The sequence below is a fragment of the Polypterus senegalus genome, chromosome 13, assembly GCF_016835505.1.
Source record: "Polypterus senegalus isolate Bchr_013 chromosome 13, ASM1683550v1, whole genome shotgun sequence".
Lineage (NCBI taxonomy): Eukaryota > Metazoa > Chordata > Cladistia > Polypteriformes > Polypteridae > Polypterus > Polypterus senegalus.
In genome coordinates, this window is record NC_053166.1 from 23,321,779 (window position 1) to 23,343,422 (window position 21,644).

A 21,644-nucleotide genomic window follows, 5' to 3' on the forward strand; every position below is an offset into this window, starting at 1 on the left:
GAGAAGGTAAAGAAAGACTGGGGTAACTGTTCATTAAGAGGCTTTAATGAATCATTATCAGTCCGACTCAAGTTCTCTTAAAGCTTATAAATATAGTAATGACCACACTAAGCCTGTGTTTTCTACAATTAATTATGCAATCAATGGTATTTGTTTTCTGTTCATATTTGTAATAATTTTCTTCACTGTTTTCACACAAAGATTTAAAATAGCAATGAACAATTAATGCCTACTATATGACTATTTATTCCACTTCCATTTCTGCTCTGTTCCTCACTAAGTCTGTAATTTGCATGGCTCTTTTCTGAATTGTTTTGTTGAAGTCACTGAGGCTGACCTTCCATTGTTTCCCAGATGAATTCTTCTACATATTCCACTAACTCAATTTTGACATCTCTAATGGAAACATTTATTGCAGCGGTTTATCCAAAAAATGTTATCAGTATTTTCAATACATTTTTCTGAGAAAATACAAGCTACCTGGTAGAAAAACAGTTGTAAAGAAGATAAATCTTGGTCCTGGAGGAATGACTAATTGTTTTCCCATTTCAAAATGTCCTTTAATATAAAGTCCTTCAGAATATCGACTCTAATGAGTTACATGAAAATTTTCAGTTTACTTTCTGAGTACTTCATAATACCAAGACTGCATTGGTTAGCGATATCAACAAACTTGTTATGGCAAAAATCTTGTCAATTTCCCTCATTTTATGAGAATTATTATTATTATTATTATTATTATTATTATTATTATTATTATTATTATTATTATGTACACTAGCAGGACAATTTATTCCAGTGCCTTTGGCATTTTACAGATCTCCACTATTCCTTTTCAGTAGTTCTCAATTTGTTTTTCTAGATATATTGCCCCTGGGAAACACAAATAAAACCTCAAACTTGCCTATTTTTTTTTTTTTTATTATTATTGATTTTTTTTTGGAGTTCCTAGAGGGCTGACACTCATATCAGAAAAGTTTATATATATATATATATATATATATATATATATATATATATATATATATATATATATATATATATATATATATATATATATATATATATATATATATATATTATATCAGCATAACATGTTCTTTCATATATGCTAAGGAAAGCATACTTATCTCAATATTTTTTTAACACATGCATAGTTTTTGGTTACAAATCTTATGGTCAAAATGTCCCTTCTATTTCAAACTCACACTGTTTGCATCTACAAGTCCTCCTTTTACTATTTCAGGAATGTATCAAATTAGACCTTTTATATCTTTGCATGTCTCAGAGAATATTGTGTATACCTGCTTTAACACTGTCCTGCCTTTACAATTTTAACTCTGCTTGCTGGTCTCTCTTATACCACTTAAAAATTACATCCATCCATCCATTATATAACCCGCTATATCTTAACTACAGGGTCACGGGCCAATCCCAGCCAATACAGGGCACAACGCAGGAAACAAACCCCGGGTAGGGCGCCAGACCACCGCAGGGCGCGCACACACACACACCAAGCACACACTAGGGACAATTTAGAATCGCCACTGCACCTAACCTGCATGTCTTTGGACTGTTGGAGGAAATCGGAGTACCCGGAGGAAGCTAAAAATTAGAATTTATGTGGAACATTTTTTCACGTGTTGTTTCACAATACACTCAGACCATCAGTTTTTTCTTATCCGTACACTAGCTGCCTTTAAAACAGGATCATTTCAATATCTTTCAACTCATTTACAAAGATGCTTCTGCCTTTGTTCGCTTAGGACCTAATCACTACACATAAACCGTAAAAGGTTCCTAATAATATCTGGAACAGACTTTCACAATATGTCAGAGCTTCTGCTAAAAATCATGGGCATTTGGATACTGACAGTGATTGATATCTACCCCTCATTTAATTTATGGCATAGGTGTTGTTTTTATTTAATCGATTTGACCTGTTTTGTTATTTTATTTTTGGGGAAATGTTTTTTTAATTCTAATGAAAAATGAAATAAAGATATAAAATATTGCTTGTTATATGTTAAAATACAAACTACATTAGTATATATCACCGAAAAGTGTAGTTTATGAATACAAGACTACTTTTTCTCCGCAATTCATAAAAAAAACCGCAGGGTGTCACTGCTATCCAGTCTTCCAACAATAAGGATATTGAAACAGTATTAATACAAAGCCCTGCCCCTCAGTTCATGCCATTTTTCACGATCGACACAGCTTAGTTGTGTGCGTCTTATAATCTTTGACGAGTTTTAATGATAATTTTAGACGACACTGTTAAGGATTTTGCCGTGTTTAACTGACCTGTACAATTTAAGAATGAAAGAATTACGTATGTTCCAGCGGACTGCTCTTTTTACTGCATTTCTTTTGTGCTCTTGGACAACAGCTTTCGCTCATTTAATTTATTCAGTTCATGAGGAGTCGACACCCGGTACAATCATTGGAAACATTGTAAAGGATTTGGGACTCGACCTTAGAAATCTTGAAGTTAGGGGATTTCGTCTGATATCTGGATCAAAACAGGAGCTGCTGAAGGTAAACCGTAAGACCGGGATGCTGTCTGTAAATGAAATTATTGATAGAGAACTGTTATGCGCGAGAGAAGACGCTTGTTTTGTAAATATCAAAATTGTTATAGAAAATCCTTTAGAAATACATCCAGCACAGATTGAAATTTTAGACGTAAATGACAATTCACCGGCCTTCCCAGAAAATACCAAAACGTTAGAAATGTCTGAAATAACTCCTGCTGGGTCTCGTTTCCCTTTAGAAGGGGCCTACGATCCCGACACTGGTCCTAATTCATTAAAATTCTATCAATTGAGTGGAAACGACTTTTTTGTTTTAGAGGTGAAAGAGGACAGCAAGAAAAACAAAATTCCTTTGTTGGTGTTGCAAAAGCCTTTGGACAGAGAAGAAAATGCAAAATTTAATTTTTTACTCTTAGCCGTGGATGGTGGAAATCCACCAAAATCTGGAAGCATGAATATTTCAATACTGGTCGAAGACGTTAACGACAACGTTCCGATTTTTTTAGAACAGACATACTCTGTAACACTGGAGGAAAATTCCCCTTTAGGGGCTCTTGTTGTAAAGGTAAACGCTTCTGATTTAGACGAGGGGAAGAACAGTGAAATAATTTATTCATTTGGCAGTTCGGTTGATAACACAGTCAGGGAACTGTTTGAGCTGGATAGTAATACTGGATATATAACTGTCAAGGGCGTGATCGATTTTGAACAAAAAGAATTTTATGAATTTGACATTAAGGCTACGGACAGAGGACAAGTGCCAATGAGCAGCCACTGCACTGTTTTAATAAAAGTTAAAGACAGGAATGATAACGCACCTGTGATTGAAGTAACGTCATTAACCAGCTCTATTTTAGAGAACGCAAAGACAGGTACAATAGTTGGACTAATCACTATTACTGATCTTGATTCTGGAATTAATTCTAAAATAAAATGTACCTTATCTGACAAGGTGCCCTTTGAAATGAAGCCATCGTTTCAGGAAAATCTTTATTCTTTAGTAACAAAATCACAACTGGATCGGGAGTCTGCAAATCAATACAATGTAACAATAACCGCAAAAGATCTTGGTCATCCTTCTTTATCATCTTATGAAACTGTCCTCATTAACGTGTTGGATGTGAATGACAACCATCCTAAATTTTTACAAGACCCTTATGTTTTCTATATAGAGGAAAATAACACTCCTGGAGCATCAGTGTTTGCAGTAAGTGCAGTAGATGTGGATGCAAATGAGAATGCCCTTGTCACATATTACCTAAGGGAAAAGGAAGTTGTGGAGAAGTCATTGGTGCCTTTCCTTAGCATCAATCCTGACAACGGACAAGTGTTTAGTTTCACCATCTTTGACTTTGAGGAAGTGAAAAGTTTTGCTTTCAATGTCATAGCTAAAGATTCAGGAGTACCGTCGCTCAGCAGCAACGTAACAGTGAATGTTTTTATTTTGGATCAAAACGATAATCCGCCAGTCATCGTGTTTCCCCTAACCAAAAATGGAACTGCAGTTGTGGAAGAGACTATTCCTAGAAATGTGAAATCGGGTTATTTTGTTACAAGGATCAAAGCCTATGATGCCGATGTTGGATATAATGCTTGGCTCTCCTTTTCTTTGGAAGAAGCTACTGACCGCTCGGTTTTTAGTGTTGGACGATATACAGGTGAAATCAGAACTCATCGAGCTATAGGAGAGTCTGATGTCACTGTGCATAAGTTAGTAATATTGGTAAAAGACGGTGGGAGAATTTCATTTTCTGCATCTGCAACAGTAATCGTAACAGTAGCTGAGAACATGGAAGCAAATATATTTTCTGAAATTAAAAGCACATCTTCCTTAGAAAAACAAGAAAATAAAATGACAGTTTTTCTGATTATCGTTTTGAGTTCAGTGTCCTCGCTATTCGTTATCACTATTATTACTCTTATGGTTTGTAAGTGCCACAGAAGGAATGCATTCTTAAGTAATAACTATATATTTGACACCAACTATGCAGAAGTAAGTGGATCTCTTTTTCACCAGTACCAAGCAGCAGAAAAACAACTAGTGTTTGTTGGACCAGACATGAACAGCAAGTCAGTGTTGGATGTGGGGAGCAACAGAAATACACTCGTAATATCCGACGGTGGAATTAAAATTGCGCAAGCGGTGAGTAATAATTAAAGTCTATTTTTTACATTGTTTTAATTTTCAGTCCCTTATAGATGGCTTTTATATATGTTTTGTTGGCTTTCAAAGAGTGTTGCTGTTCTTTCTTTTGCCAGTTTTTTATTTTGGAACTATTATAAGTCTCTTTCAAAATAAAATAACATTAATAATAAAATTCTTCTTCTTCTTATTATTATTATTAATAATAATAATAATAATAATAATACTTGTACATTTATATTTGAATTTATTTGCTTGTCAGTTTATCCAAAGCAACTTACAACAGAGGTAAACATAAACTAGTAACATTTGGCTAGGGCCTGTTTGTTCAAGTGTAGAAGGATAGGTAACAAACGTTGATTGCCACAAGTGAAAGATGTAATAACTAATAAATTTACAATCATAGATTATAATCCATATAGCAATCAGGCTTAACCAACAATATAAAAGAACACAGAGCATATATGTATATATTGTCAGGGATGCCAGGGGCCATGACCCGGCCGGGACGCCAGGAGGGACTGGAAGAGGGTCAGAGCCCTGCCTGGATCACGTGGGGTTCGCCTTCCGGGTTGCTTTGGGGGCCACGGGTCAAGGGCATGGAAGCCTTTCCCTGTAGGGGCCCGTGGTCACCGCCAGGAGGCGCCCCAATGCTTTGGGGACCTGTTGTGTCCTGGTGTGGCGGAAGTGCTGGGGGGGAGATTTATGATGGTGCCCGGAGAGCAGCCGGGAGGACAGCCGGCACTTCCGCCACGCTGGGGCGTGGCCAGAGGAGGAATGCCGGGAACACCAGGTGCTCATCCGGGTCATCTATAAAAGGGGCCGTCTCCATTCATTCGAGGCTGGAGTCGGGTGGAAGTAGGACAAAAGAGGAGTGTGGAGGCGGCCCGAAGAAAGGCATTTGTGGCCAGGACTGTTTTGGGTACTGTGCACTGTTTGAACTGGGTCTTTGTGACCATTGTTTGGGTCTGAGTGACCAATTAATTGTAAATACTGTAAATAAACGTGTGGTGGTTGTGCAAAAGAAGATGTCTGCCTGTCTGTGCCCGGGTGCCGTTGACAATATATATATATATATATATATATATATATATATATATATATATATATATATATATATTTCTTCTTTAATCAATTGGCCAGATATTCACAGAGCAGATGGGTCTTCAATTGCCTCTTAAATAAGTTGAAGGAATCAGCAATACAGATAGAGGTGGGACCCCATTCCACCAAGTGGGAACTATACAAGAAAAGAGTTTGGATTGTGATCTGATACCACACAGAAGTGCACCACCAAACGCTATTCACTTTCAAACCAGAGTGGGTGAGAAGGAGCATAGCACCTCACCAGTGTCTCCATATACTCAGTGTTGACCCACTGACTACTCTGTAGGCAAGCATCAGGGTTTTAACTTAATGCATGCTTCTACAGGGTGCCAATGTAGCGGCTTGAAAAGAGGAGTGACATGTGCCCATCTTGGCTGTTTAAATACAATATCAGCTGCTGCATTCTGGATCATCTACACTGGTTTGATTTCACATGTGGGTATTCTTGTCAGAAGTGAACTGCAGTAGTAGAGGTGACAAGACCAGAGCCTAGTCCAGAAGTTGTGCTGCATACTCTGTCTAAGGTCTGATCTTGTGGATGTTGTATAGTGTTAACCTGCATGAATGAGAAACAGTAGAAATGTGTTCAGAAAGAGGTAGCTAGTCATAATAATGTTGTGGTGGTCAGCTTCTGAAAGCCCAGCTGAACTGTTAAAAAGACTGGTTCTGAAATGGCTCTTCTCTGGGTTGTATGCTTTCTTGAAGATCCATTCCTTGACAAAGAATCATTTAATTCTGGGAAGGATTCTTTCTACATAAGATTGTCTCTTTGGATTTTGAAAAGTTTCTAATATGTGACACATCAAGAAAAGCTGAATTTAGCCTATTACTGTATGCAGCAAGCGTCTATTTAAAATCAGGAACATATTGGTCTTTCACAAATTTGTTATCATCAATTCATGACTCTTTACTGAACCTATAATCTAAAAAAGAGTCTTTCCGGACCTTTCATGTGTAGATTTTTCTTTTGATAAACAAAATTGGTTCCCCTTTACTCAGAAGAACTACTTAGGCACCTTTATTTTTTATGAGTGTATATACAGTAGCTACAGGCTTCCTCTGCTCCCTTGTTCTCCATATGTGTATTAATTGGATTTTCTAAATTAGCATTGTAGTGTGTACTTTGTTAAGCCATGTGCTGGACTGGTACTCATGAAGGCTATTTCCTTCATTGTGCCAAGCAAGGCTTATTTTCTCCTGAAAATCGTGTGTATGCCATCCTGAATAAGGCTAAGGTCGGAGTGAGAGCATACTATTCATTTTCATATAAAGTAAGAGCGAAACTTTTTGTAATTAGCATTGACCAGCATAAATTATATTGAATTGTGTTGATTGATGTTGCCTTTCAGCTACTAGACCCTGTTTGCATTTCAGGAATTTGCCCATTCTCATAGAGTTTGCTTTGGTTTTTCTGATATCGACCAGATTGCTGCCATAGCCCAAAGGAATTACTGTTGGAAAGGTAGAAGACTCTAAACGTATTCTGGTAGAAGTGATATGGCATATTGTGAGACATCTTATCAGAGTTTGGTCCTTGCCTTGTGATATGAACACCTGCTAAGTATGAGTTGATGGGTTTGTATAAACTGTGGTGAACAGAGTTATCTTTGCATTTGACACATCAACTTGATCCTCAAGGCAATTAGTGAGAATGCATAGGACCTGCTCTAAGTTGTACACGTGAGCGAACACATTAAATATTGTGGAGAACAACATATATTTCAAAGTGTGCCTTAAGCTTAATTACATAAAATCTGGAATATATGCTTTCACTTGCCAATAAATACAAAAATAGACAAAATTTTCCATGAGTCTGGGGATTTAAAGATTGTCCATTTAATCTAAAAAGGTAAACTTGCATTAACTTTGTAGATAAAGTAATTCAAACAAGATTTTGGACTTTTTCACCAAATGTAACAAAAATCTCTTCCTCATATGTATTCGTGCACATAGCACAACTTCTGAGAGCAAATACTGGTACAAATGGTTGAGTTGGGAAATTGTGTAAAATTGTTCCTTTCACTATTTGCTGTTTTATATTAATTCAATGTTAAGAAGCCTAAGCACTAAGGACTACATATTTATTACTGAATGTATACTGCTAATGGCATTCAGTGTGTCTTTAGCACTTATTCGTTTACCTTACTGGCATTCATAGTTTTCAAACATTCTATATGTATGAACATATTATAGGTTCTCTTTCTAAATAAATAATATGTATATATCTACAGGGGTGGGCAAAAGTAGGTTTACAGTTGTTTGTATAGAAAAAGTCATGCAGGTTATGATTGCTACACTTATTAGACAAAGTCTCAGCAATGCTTAATATTAAATTTGCTCAGCAATCCCTCAAGTAAGAGAGCTGTAGTTATTGAAAATACATGAGAAGAGATTAACTATTATAGACTACACACCTTTAGTATAAAGCATCATTTATCCAAAGTGAATAAATAAATAAATAGATAGATAGATAGATAGATAGATAGATAGATAGATAGATAGATAGATAGATAGATAGATAGATAGATAGATAAACAAACAAACAAACAAATAAATAAATAAATAAATAAATAAATAAATAAATAGTACAAAGAATAAAAGAAGTTCTAAGTTAAGAGCATAAACAGAAAACATGAAACATGAGGTAGAATCTTTACTTCTGGGTATTTCCCTGCCAACATGACTACTCAGGTCAGGTCAGGTTGGGGAGCATGCACTACACAATGAAACAGCTTGGAATCCTGTTTGGCAACCCCCAGGCATATACTTTATGTGGTCCAGTTCAACCCTTTGGAAATGACCATCTATCTGCCACAGCCAGGTGTCATGTGGTATCCCCTGGCCTGGTCCGGCCACTCGGGTCCTAATTAACTCTTTCAGGGCGGTTGTCAACTTTTGTCAAAAGGAGGGATTGACGGTGGTAATCAACTGTAAACGGGGACAAAAATCTGCCATTATGCTTTAGTTGGAGCTTCACAGGTTTGATCGAGATTCCCTGCGCTTGTGTGATTAGAGAGGCGCAGACAATAGCAAAAATGGCATCGACATTCGCCTAGGAGGACCGCCACTTATAATGACAAGAGGTACAAACCAGCGACTGTCATTGCTTCCCCCATCATTTGAAGACAGCCTGGTAAGTCAGTCTGCCACACATTCCTGACAAACTGGCAACCACAGCACACAGCATCAGACATTTTATGTCTGTATGAAACCATTGCTTTGTGTTCCTTGCAGAAAACTGTGCTTTTTCGTAAAAATATTCAGCCCTCAAAGTGTTAATGAGGATCCTATGAGCCAGATCGCCCACCAGGAATCACGTCACATGGCCACAATTCTGTAACTGACGCTTCCTTACAATACAAATAATGTGCCTCATTTAGGACTCCATGAGCAACTGCTCATTCCATGCAAAGTCAAACCAGTGGTACCCAAGGATTCTCTGATAACACACAGTACCGAAGGAGTCCAGTCTTCACCTCAGGTCACTGGATAGCATCCATGTCTCTCAACCATAAAGACTTGGACCTTACCTTTTGCAAAGATATCAGGAGTGCCACACACCCTTTTCCAGCGACCTCATGGTCCCCCATGCTCTCCTAATACATCTACTGATCTCATAGTAAGAGTCTTGATACATGAGTGTCACTGCCGAGGTACGTAAACCTCTCAACAAGGTCAACACTCTCTCCCCAGACAGACGCACTATTGATGGCTGGGCTCAAGAGGTCATTAAAGGCCTGGATCTTGGTTTTTATCAGGACACTCGCAAGCCCAGACACTCAAACAGTTTGCTCAGTCTCTTGAGAGCCCCGATCAGAACATCACAGCTTCATTGGCAAAGTCAAGACCATTGAATCTTTCTTCACCAACAGATACCCCAAAGCCACTGGACCCCATAGCCCTGCCCAACACCCAGTCCAGGCAAGCATTAAATAGAGTAGGACAGAACACACCCATGACAAACTCCAGAATCAACTGGGGAAAATGCAGAGGTTCTCCCTCCACTCTGCACAGCACTCACAGTACCAGTATACAGGCCGTCCATGATATCCAGTAAACTTGAGGGGATCCCGTGAAGTCTCAAGATGTCCCACAGGGAAGCTCAATAAAATAACTGTAAAGTGTAACACGTTCAACTCAGTTGAATATGGCTACTGCTGAGATATTAATGAATGTATATAATTAGATATGCACTCAAGCTGCTGTCATATAATATGTTTCAAGTTAAAGTAAATACTGAGGTATCTATAAAGTTATTTTATGTTCCTTATTACTGTGCAACGGTAGAATGGCATGTATGGCTGGTCATTTCTCCCGCCATCGATTCTAGTAAGATAAACTTTATGTACTGTATATGTATTTGTCCAATTATCCCATCCCTTAATATGGAAATGACAGCAGATTATTGGCTTAGGAGGGAAGCAGGAAACCGATGGAGGAGGCTTTATTTTGATGGTGATGAAAAGAATTATGAATTTTGGGAGTTAACATTTTTGGGACATTTATGTTTAATGAGCCTCAAAGAAACTGCCCAGAATAAGCTGCCAAATGGAATAGATAAGGATAAAGAGAAAAGCAGGAATGAGGAAGATTACACAGAGTTAATTCCATTTTTGGATGATGCACTACTAAGCCACATCTCATGTAACTACATTATCTCTGTAATTATACATTTATGTTTTAATGTGACTTCATCATTTATGAGGCAGTGAATTTTTGGTACACCTCTTATTAGTCTAGTTATTTTAATAAACTTCATACATAGTGTCATTTCAGGGAAATCCTGACTAAAAACTCAGCTTCATTTTGTATTGTATTAACTTATTTGGCTGATGCCTTTATCCAAGACAATGTTCAACTTTTGACATGCATTTGGTTATTTATTTATTTTTTTTTTTCTAATTGGAGTTGCTCATGGTCAAACTGTGCCAATAACAGGACTTGAACCCACAGGGTTTAAAGCCCAAAAACCTAACCGCTATACCACACTACCTGTAGGTTTCCAGGTCAATACTGAATAAATTGGGTATTTGTTGTACTTTCTGCTTTTATTTGCAGAACTGACAGAGTAAATCTTTTTAATGATTTACAGACCTTAAAACTGGAGAAAACCACTTTTAAAGAGTTAGTGATTACAGATTTATATTTTACATATTAAACCTAGTTATTAATAATTTCATTTGTTGAGTTAGTATTCTTCAAAAACCCACTGTTTAGCATTTAGGTATTCTACTACCTGGTAGCACAAATTGAAATGCTTTACTTTCAAAAAGAGTTGCTGCTGTCAAATGATTATGCGACTATATAAATCAGTTCACCACAGTCTATTTTTCTAGAGTTATCCTGACTAAAAATTATAAAATATCTACAATTTCACCAGGACTGATTATATTTATTTATTTAGGGTATTAAAGTTGAAATGTAATTTATTTTGTAATCCTTGATGAATGCATGCTTTACATTTTCTGAACCAATCATTTCTTCTTCTTTTTCTTTCGGTTGCTCCCATCAGGGGTTGCCACAGCAGATCATCTTTCTCCAAATCTTTCTGTCCTCGTCATCTTGCTCTGTCACACCCATCACCTGCATGTCCTCACTCACCACATCCATAAACCTTCTCTTAGGCCTTCCTCTTTTCCTCTTGCCTGGCAGTTCTATCCTTAGCATCCTTTTCCCAATATACTCAGCATTTCTCCTTTCTAATATAGGATGAAAAAGACATAAAGGTTGTTGTGGTCTTGTCTATGCATCATAAATCAACCACACTCAAATATAAGCTGGTCCATTCTGGAAAAAAAAAAATGGACCCACCCACACCCACACATAAACATTCATAGAGCACCAATTTGGAGATGTCGACTAACCTGACATGCTCATCTTCAGGATGAAGGAAGAAACTGGAGTAAGCCATTAAGTGTACAAAATGCATTCAGCCACTTTTTAGTCTGGTAACTAGACACTGCTTCCTGACTGAAACTGTGCAATAGTTACAAATATAATATACTGTATATGACTGCAGTGTTAGGGTAGTGTTGTGCTAATCCTGATTATCCAGTAGTTTCGATATGTGTAATAATATTGCAGTTACTAATGTTATAACAACTTTTTTTATCATAAAAAAGGGGAAAATATTCTGTAAGACTATGTGACAAAAATCTACTGTATGTGAAGTAACATAATTTAAAGTATCCTGACAAATCCAGAATGCTGACAAAAGGAAGATTCTCAATATATATATTTTTTTTACTTTTTCTAAGGCAAGAAAACTACTGATAAAGGGTTGCTGTTAACTTGTACTGTATACTATGAATCTGTGGAGGTCTGTATGTTTTCCTTTGTGTTCATAAAAACACCATTCAGCCGCAACATTAATACCACTTGCCCAATATTGCATAGGTCCCCCTTGTGCCACCAAAACAGCACTGATTCATCGAGGCATAGACTCCAGAAGACCTCTGAAGGTGTCCTGTGATAGGTGGCACCGAAGCATTAACAGCAGATCTTTTAATACTTGTTGTTGCAAGGTGGGGTCTCCATGGATTGGACTTGCTTTTCAGTATACAGACACTCAATCACATTGAAATGTGGGAAATTCAGGTGCCAGTGTTACACCGTGGACTGTTTGTCATGTTCCTCAAACAGCTCCTGAATATTTTTTTCAGGTCACTGGCATCAGGGAATACTGTTACCATGTCAAAGTAACATCCACATTAATGCCAGGACCCAAAGCTTTCCTGCAAAACATTGTACAGTGCCTCACATTGCTTCTGCTGGCTAGCCTGTTTCCCATAGTGTATCCTGCTGCTGTCTCTTCTCCAGGTAAACAACACACATGCACCTTGTCATCCACGTGATCTACAAGACATTGTGATTCACTGGATCACGCCACCTTCTTTCATTGCTCAATGATACTGGGCTGATGCTCATGAACTGTGTGTTTTGATACCCTTCTCTCATAGCTAGCATTAAGCTTTTCAGTAATTTGTTCTAAGGTTGCTCTTAGGATCTGTCCATAAAGGACACCCTTTGCTCTCCATGAGTATCAATGAAGTTTAGGCACCCATGACCCTCTTTCTGGTTCACTGGTTTTCCTTTCATTGGACCACTCTTCACCTCACAATCCCTGCTATGTTAGTGATGCTCTAACCCTGTGTTCTAGCCATCACTGTTTATCCCTTGGCAAAGCCGTTCACTCAGCTCATTATACTTGCCCATTTCTCCATCCAGTATATCACTTTCAAGAACTGACTGTTTGCTTAGTGCCTCATATATCCCAACCCTTTGACAGGTGCCATTGTAACAAGATAATAAATGTTACTCACTTACCCATCAGTAGTTGTAATGTTGAGTGTATATATATATATATATATATATATATATATATATATATATATATATATATATATATATATATATATATATATATATATAATGTGTGTGTGTGCATGTGTGTGAATTTATATTGTGATTTTGAGCATTTCTGCACATCTTTTCAGAAATATGTGATAGTCTGTGTAATCCTTATATTCTTTTTAATCATCGGCCTATAAATATGCAGTCTGAATTGTATCTAAACTATTATTACAATTTTATTTTGTATAGTAGGATGCATATTTTTAATGAACCGTAATCACTTATTTTAAATATTCAGTTGCAGTGCGTTAAAACAAACGCAAGGTGTCACTGCTTTCCAACATTAGCAAAACATCCTTTTCGAGAAATCATTTTATATGAAACCAACCCCTTTTTCTGAGCGTGATAAAATTAATGGATTGATTTTCCTTGTTCATTTCAGTGAGACACGGTGGTCGTTTATTTTTATTTTTCTTTGTACTGGAAACTAAGAAAAACGGATTTGTGAAATCACTGTGATTAGCTGGATCTGCAATCTTTAGCACGATGACACTCAAAAGGCTGCGTGTCTACAAAGGCATTCTACTGCTTTGTTTCTGTCTAGTGTGTTCTTGGAAAAATATTTTTGCACAGCTACGTTATTCTATTCTGGAGGAGTCAGCATCAGGGACCATTATCGGCAATATTGTAAAGGATTTAGGTCTTGATATTAAACAACTTGAAAGTCGAGACTTTCGAGTTATTTCTGCGATGAAACAGCAGCTGGTGCAGGTAAATTTGAAGACCGGAGTTGTATTTGTAAACGATATCATTGACAGGGAAGTGCTATGCGATAGAGATAAGGCTTGTTTTATAAACATTAAATTGTTTTAGAAAATCCCTTAGAAATACATCAAGTTGAAATTGAAATTCTGGATATAAATGATAACTATCCTGCTTTTCGAGAAAAAGAGAAAAGTCTGGAAATATCCGAATCTACGCCAATTGCATCCCGTTTCCAATTAGAGGCCGCCTATGATTTAGATTCGGGTGTTAACGGTTTAAAATTATATCAGCTGAGTCAAAACGATCATTTTATTTTGCAAGCAGAAGAACGCAGCAAGATGAATAAAATTCCAATATTGGTTTTGCAAAAAGCTTTGGATAGGGAAATTAAAGCAAAGTATAATTTATGGTTGTCAGCCGTCGATGGGGGATTTCCTGCGAGATCAGGAAATATGACAATTACTATAACAGTTGTTGACATTAACGACAATGCGCCCATTTTTGCTGAACAAATATATAGTGTAATACTAGAGGAGAATGTTCAATTAGGTACTGTTATTCTCAAGCTTAATGCTACGGATTTAGACGAGGGGAATAATGCTGAGGTTATTTATTTATTTGAAACCTCAGTCCAGAAAAAAGTAGCCGAATTGTTTCAGCTGGATATTTCCACTGGAGAAATTACGGTTGAAGGCGTGATCGATTTTGAGGAGAAAGAGCTTTATGAAATTGAAGTAAAAGCTATAGATAAGGGACCTGTGCCGATGAGTAGCCACTGCACTGTATTAATTAAAATTAAAGATATGAATGATAACGCACCCATGATAGAAATCACATCCTTAAAGGGTTCAGTGTTCGAAGACGTAAAGCCAGGTACAGTCGTTGGGCTAATTAGCATTACTGACCTTGATTCAGGTATTAATTCTAAAGTGATATGTTTTTCATCCGAAGATGTGCCTTTTGAAGTAAGGCCGTCACTTCAGGAGAATTTGTATTCTTTGGTAACTAAGACAAGACTGGACAGGGAAACAGTATCCCAACATAACATAACGATAACGGCTAAAGATTTTGGATACCCTCCTCTGTTTTCTTACAAAACCGTTTTAGTTAACGTGTTGGATGTAAATGATAACCATCCAATGTTTTTGCAAGACCCATATGTATTCTATGTAGAGGAAAATAATGTTCCTGGTGCTCAGATCTTTGCAGTTACTGCAACAGATATTGATGCGAATGAGAATGCTGTTATCACATACCATTTACGAGAAACTGAAGTTACGGACAAGTCACTGGTGCCCTTCCTCAGTATAAGTTCTGACAGTGGACAAGTGTTTAGTTTTACAACCTTTAATTTTGAGGAAACTAAACGATTTTCCTTCGGTGTTGTTGTTAGAGACTCTGGTGTTCCGTCACTTAGCAGCAACGTCACTGTTAACGTTTTCATCTTGGATCAGAATGACAATCCACCAGTAATCATTTTCCCATTCACCAAGAATGGAACAGCATTTGTGGAAGAGACTATTCCTGGAAACGTGAAAGCGGGATATTTGATTACAAGAATTAGAGCTTATGATGCCGATATGGGTTATAATGCCTGGCTTTCTTATTCTCTAGAAGAAGCTACAAGTCCTTCCCTTTTCTCAGTTGGACGATTCACAGGAGAAATTAGAACTCTTCGAGCTATGGCTGAGGTAGATGCCAATATACAAAAGATGGTTATACTAGTGAAAGATAGCGGGAGCGTTTCATTTTCTTCATCTGCAACAGTAATCGTAACAATAACTGAACATATGGAAGAACCTGCTTTTTCCGAAATTAAACACAGTTCAAAACAAGAAGAAAAAGAAAATACGGTGATATTTTACTTGATTATCATTTTGAGTTTCGTATCGTCTTTATTTGTCCTCGTCATTATTACTGTCATCGCTTTACAGTGTCACAAAGCACATCAAAGTTTCACGAGTGACAAGTATTTGGATAGCATCAATTACGCAGATGTTTTCGGATCTCTTCATCACAGTCATCAATATCAAGAGCCAGAAAAACAATTCATGTTTATTGGTACAGGAATGAACAGAGATTCAGTGACGGAGGTATACAACAATGGAAATACTCTTCTTATTTCCGACAGTGGAGTTCGAATTGCACCCAAGGTAAGTAATCCTTCACGTCAAAGTACATTTGTCAAATATGTTTTTAGAACATGGAAAACAAAACTGATAAGTTTAAATGATCACTTTCAGTTTATAGATATGATTCTTGCGGAACCTAATTCTTACTCCAGATATGTCGGTTTGTTTTGTTTCAGTACGTTTAGTGAGGAGATTTTTAAATATTTTTTCCAATGTTTTAAAAAGTTTATTCATTTTTTGTACTTCTTTTTGCCATGAAGTAGACTTACAATAAAAGCAAGAATTCATAAATATTAGAAGCAAACATGTGGCAAAAATTAATGTCATCATCCTGTATACTTCTCATACATGCAGGACGCCGTTGTGCTTTTAATTATGATACAACATTTTGAAGAGTTCATCTGGATTCAGACTTCTTCTTCTTCAATAGTTATTCCCATTTTTAAAATAGGGTCATTATTATTATTTTTTTTTTCCACTAAACTTCTCCAATAGAGGATTCGGCATGACTTTTATGGCCGAATACTATCCTGATATCAGCCAGGCTAACAGATATATTATCATGGAGGCTTGTATTAAATTGCCTATATGGAACTTAAATCAGACACTTAATACATTGATTATTCTTGAGCAAGGATTTATTACTGACACAAACAGTCACACATTAGAGCTGGCTGAGGTGTGTGTGTCCCACATACAAATAGATGACTTTTGAAAAGCTTCTTTGATGTCAGATTAACACCTGCATCATCAATATTTTATCACTAGCCTTTTTTCCCATAAAGAAAAATAATCTTAAAACAAATTAGTGGTCACGCTAATGCAAAGTGATTATTCATAAACTTCCCAAAATGCTGTTTTTTGACCTTTAGAAAGAACTTAACATAAGCAGTGTTTCTAACCACAGGTGAAAAATCATATATGTTACATTTGTAACATTTAAAGTTAGTATTAATCAAAGCTAATGAGTGAATACACAGCATTTTTAACAAACATGTCAGTTAAGGTTGTTGTGTGTTTAGCACAGTAACTCGTCTCAGTACAAATGTTTTTCAGGGCCCTGGAACTTCAAAAGCCCCCAAAACCCCAAACTGGCTAATGCAGAAAATCAAAACTCTATATGTAATTTTTCTTGGATTTTAAACTCATGCCAATTTTTTGGAAATATGCTACACTGATCAAATTAGGTATAAAGATTGTTCAATTAAAATTAATGTTTCTAATGCTGAGTTGTATCACAAAACAATTCCAGTGAAATATCTATATTTGGTGATGGATTGTAGTTCATTAAAAATACAACACAAAGTGTGCCAAATGTAGATGTTTCCCAAAAATAGGTGATTGCGTATACTTTAAATTGTCCGATATGCTGGAATAAGCATTTAAGCACTTAAAAAGTAAAATAAAACCTTTGAAAATAGAAAGAAACCAAATGAAAGTACAATGAACTTAAGAAAATACAATGAATGTCAAAAAACTTTTTTGTGAAATACCAAGATCAGAGTTCCTTTTGCATATTTTTTGTGGTATCTCCTAACTCTTACATTTTCAGTGTGTGCTTAATTTGCATATAGAGAAATCAAAAAGAAGAAGAAGAAAAAAAAAACAGTCAAAATAACATTGAACGTCTGCTCCTCGTCCCCCACCTCTTCTTTTTTTTGGCTGTTCCCATTAGGGGTGACCACAGTGGATCATCTTTTTCGATAACTTGCTGTCCTCTGCATCTTGCTCTTTCACACTCACCGCCTGCATGTCCTCTCTCACCACATCTATAAACCTTCACTTAGCTCTACACTTAGCATCCTTCTCCCAGTATACCCAGCATCTCTCCTCTGCACATGTCCATACCAGTACAATCGCACCTCTTTGACATTGTCTCCCAACTGTCCAACCTGATCCAACCTTCTAATGTCCTCATTTCTAATCCTGTCCATCCCGTCACACCCAATACAAATCTTAGCATCTTTAACTCTGCCACCTCCAGCTCTGTCTCTTTCTTTCTGGTCAGTGCCACCGTCTCCAACCCATATAACATAGCTGGTCTCACTTCCATCCTGTAGACCTTCCCTTTCACTCTCACTGATACCCGTCTGTCACAAATTACTCCTGACACTCTTCTCCACCCATTCCATCCTGCCTGCACTCTATTTTTCACCGCTCTTCCACAATCCCCATTACTCTGTACTGTTGATCCCAAATATTTAAACTCATCCACCTTCGCCAACTTTACTCCCTGCATCCTCACCATTCCACTGACCTCCCTCTCATTTACACACAATGTATTCTGTCTTGTTCCTACTGATCATCATTCCTCTCCTCTCTAGATCATATCTCCATCTCTCCAGGGACTCCTCAGCCTGCTCCCTACTATCGCTACATATCACAATGTCATCAGAAAACATCATAGTCCATGGGGACTCCTGTCTAATGTCGTCTGCCAACCTGTCCATCACCATTGCAAATAAAACAGGGCTCAGAGCCTATCCCTGATGTAATGCCAACTCCAACTTGAATGCATCTGTCACTCCTACTGTAGACCTCACCATGGTCACACTTCCCTCGTACATATCCTGTGCAACTCTTACATACTTCTCTGCCATTCCCGACTTCCTCATACAATACCACAGCTCCTCTTGAGACACCCTGTCATTTGCTTTCTCCACGTCCACAAAGACGCAATGCAACTCCTTCTGGCCTTGTCTATACTTCTCCATTAACATCCTCAGAGCAACTATACCTACTATACTTTTTCCATACTTATATAAAAACCAAGGAATTTAAATCACATTTTGGCAAGTTTTCTGAGCCATTTCCTTTTTTCCAATTAAATGCTCATATCAAATTTTAATTATTAGTTTTCAAAGCTGAATGATGGAGCTATATAAAAAGTAAACTGAATTTACACATACACAATCACTCACGCGCACACACACACACATATCTAAATGTAAATATTAGCAGGAATTACAGTTTATTCATTACCTTGCATTAGTGCTCATAATCATAAATTGTTGGAAGGATGTGCTGTACTAAAATGTCAGTTCTATTAAATGTAACCTTCTTAGTAAACTAAGTTAATTGACCAATATTATTAAAATAGTGTCAAATAAAAGTGACTCGGTTTATTTAGATTGTTTCAGAAAATAAGTATACTAGAATAGTTATCAGGGTTTACACCATTCTAGTATAACAGATATCTGATTTCATTATTGTAGATTATGATTTTATTGTTCCGAAAGTTATATTTATGAAAATGTAAGAGTAAAAACTTTGATTGCAATCAAGGTCATAGTACAATTTGTGGTGCACTTCCTAAGTATTCCACTGGGTGTCACTGCTTTGTAGCTTTCAGCAATCCTCACTTTGAAGCCCTTCCCCTTTTATTTCTGTCTTTCCCACAAAACTTATTTGCCTAATTTATCCTTGTAGATTTTTCTTGCACGTTATAACAGATGTTGATTTTTGGATAGTTTTATTAGGGCTCACTGGAAAACCGATCTGTGTATTTACAACGAGAGTCTGCGCCAGAAAGCTATTACCGTGCACAATAATGATCTCTGAAGAATATTTACGGTTCTATGGCTACAAGCGTCTTTTCCTGCTTTCAGCTGTTCTCGTGTGCTCCTGGAAAAATATATTTGCACATCTACGTTATTCTATTCCTGAGGAGTCAATACCAGGGGCGATTATTGGGAACATTATAAAGGATATGGGTCTCGACATAAAAAATCTTCAGTGTCGTGGTTTTCGTGCAATTTCTGGATCAAAACATCAGCTGGTGCAGGTAAACCATAAGACTGGCATGTTGTTTGTAAATGAAATTATTAACAGAGAAGTGCTTTGTGAAAGAGATAAGGTTTGTTTTATTAACGTTAAAATTGTTATTGATAAGCCCTTAGAAATACATCAAGCTGATATTGAAATTTTAGACATAAATGATAACACGCCGGCCTTTAGGGATAAGACTAAAACTTTAGACGTTTCAGAATCCACACCAATCGGTGCGCGTTTCCCATTAGAGGGGGCATTTGATCCTGATGCCGGTGTAAATTCTTTGAAATTTTATCAACTGAGAAAAACGGATAATTTCACACTAGAAGTAGAAGAGCTTACCAGGAACAATAAAATTCCCGTTTTAGTGTTACAGAAACCTTTAGACAGGGAAGTGAAAGACAAATTAGATTTTTCAATAACAGCCATCGATGGGGGAAGCCCCCCAAGATCTGGAAATATGAATATTAGTGTAAAAGTTGACGATATCAATGACAATGCCCCAACCTTTACAGAAAAAGTGTACTCGATAACACTGGATGAAAATGCCCCATTTAGGTGCAATTGTTGTAAAGATAAACGCTTCAGATTCAGATGAGGGCAGTAATGGTGAGATAATTTACATATTCGGACAATCGGTCCACAACAAAGTATCTGAAAAGTTTAATTTGGATATTTATACTGGGGGAATAACAGTTAACGGAGTAATAGATTTCGAAGAAAGTGAGGTTTATGAAATTGATATAAAAGCGACAGATAAGGGCCGACTGCCCATGAGTAGCCGTTGCACCGTAATTATTGACATAAAAAACATGAATAATAACGCTCCCCTGATAGAAGTGACGTCGATAACTAGTTCTGTGTTAGAAGATATAACACCAGGTACAGTGGTTGGACTTATCAGCATTACGGCCCTTGATTCTGGCGTTAACTCTAAAGTGTCGTGATATTCTTCGTATAACCCCCCTTTTGATCCGAAGGCATCATTTCAAGAAAATGTTTATTCTTTGGTAACAAATTCACGGCTGGACCGAGAGTCAGTATCCCAGTATAACATAACAATAACTGCTAAAGACTTTGGCCTTCCTTCATTGTCATCGTCTGAAACTGTTTTTATTAGCGTGCTGGATGTAAATGACAATCTTCCAAGATTTTTACGAGATCCTTACATATTCTATTTAGAGGAAAATAATAAGCCTGGAGCCTCAATCCTTGCAGTAAGTGCAGTCGACGACGACACTAATGAGAATGCAATTATTACGTACTTTCTGGGTGAAAGTGAAGTTGTAGAAAAGCCAGTTGTACCTTTCCTCAGTATCAGTTCTAACAATGGACAAGTAGCCTACTTAGTTTTACAACTTTTGACTTTGAAGAAGTGAAAGATTTTTCGTTCACAGTGGTGGCAAAAGGCTACGGATCGCCGTCGCTTAGCAGCAGCGTATCTGTGAACGTTTTTATTTTGGATCAAAATGACAATCCTCCGGTTGTCGTGCTTCCAGTTGCGACGAATGGCACAGCAGTTGTTGAAGAGATGATTCCAAAGAACGTGAAAGCCAATTTTTTGCTTTCAAAAATCAAAGCCTATGATGCTGATGTAGGTTATAACGCCTGGCTTTGTTTTTCTATAGAAGAGGCAACTGACAGGTCGCTTTTCAGTGTGGGGCGCTATACAGGTGAAATCAGGACTCTTCGAGCTATGGCTGAATCTGATGCCATTGTACAAAAGATGGTTATACTGGTGAAAGACAGCGGCAGCATTTCGTTATCTGCATCTGCAACGGTAATTGTAACGCCATCTGAAAATACGGAAGCACACGCATTATCTGAAATGAAAAG

The 21,644-nt window shown here is 37.2% G+C and overlaps 1 protein-coding gene across 3 annotated transcripts in view; it reads left to right on the plus strand.

The window, feature by feature from the left end:
- The first annotated feature begins 2,212 nt into the window (after positions 1–2,212).
- The window catches only part of LOC120542147 (protocadherin alpha-C2-like), a 503,189-nt gene continuing 483,757 nt past the window's right edge, over positions 2,213–21,644 (plus strand). For 2 of the 3 annotated variants that reach the window (XM_039774351.1, XM_039774360.1), the window contains exon 1: positions 2,216–4,680. In XM_039774351.1, the coding sequence (XP_039630285.1) occupies positions 2,323–4,680 (2,358 nt within the window). In that variant the 5' untranslated portion in view covers positions 2,216–2,322. Of the gene's footprint in view, positions 4,681–21,644 lie in introns of all 3 variants that reach the window. The other variant, XM_039774336.1, reaches the window with a different exon arrangement.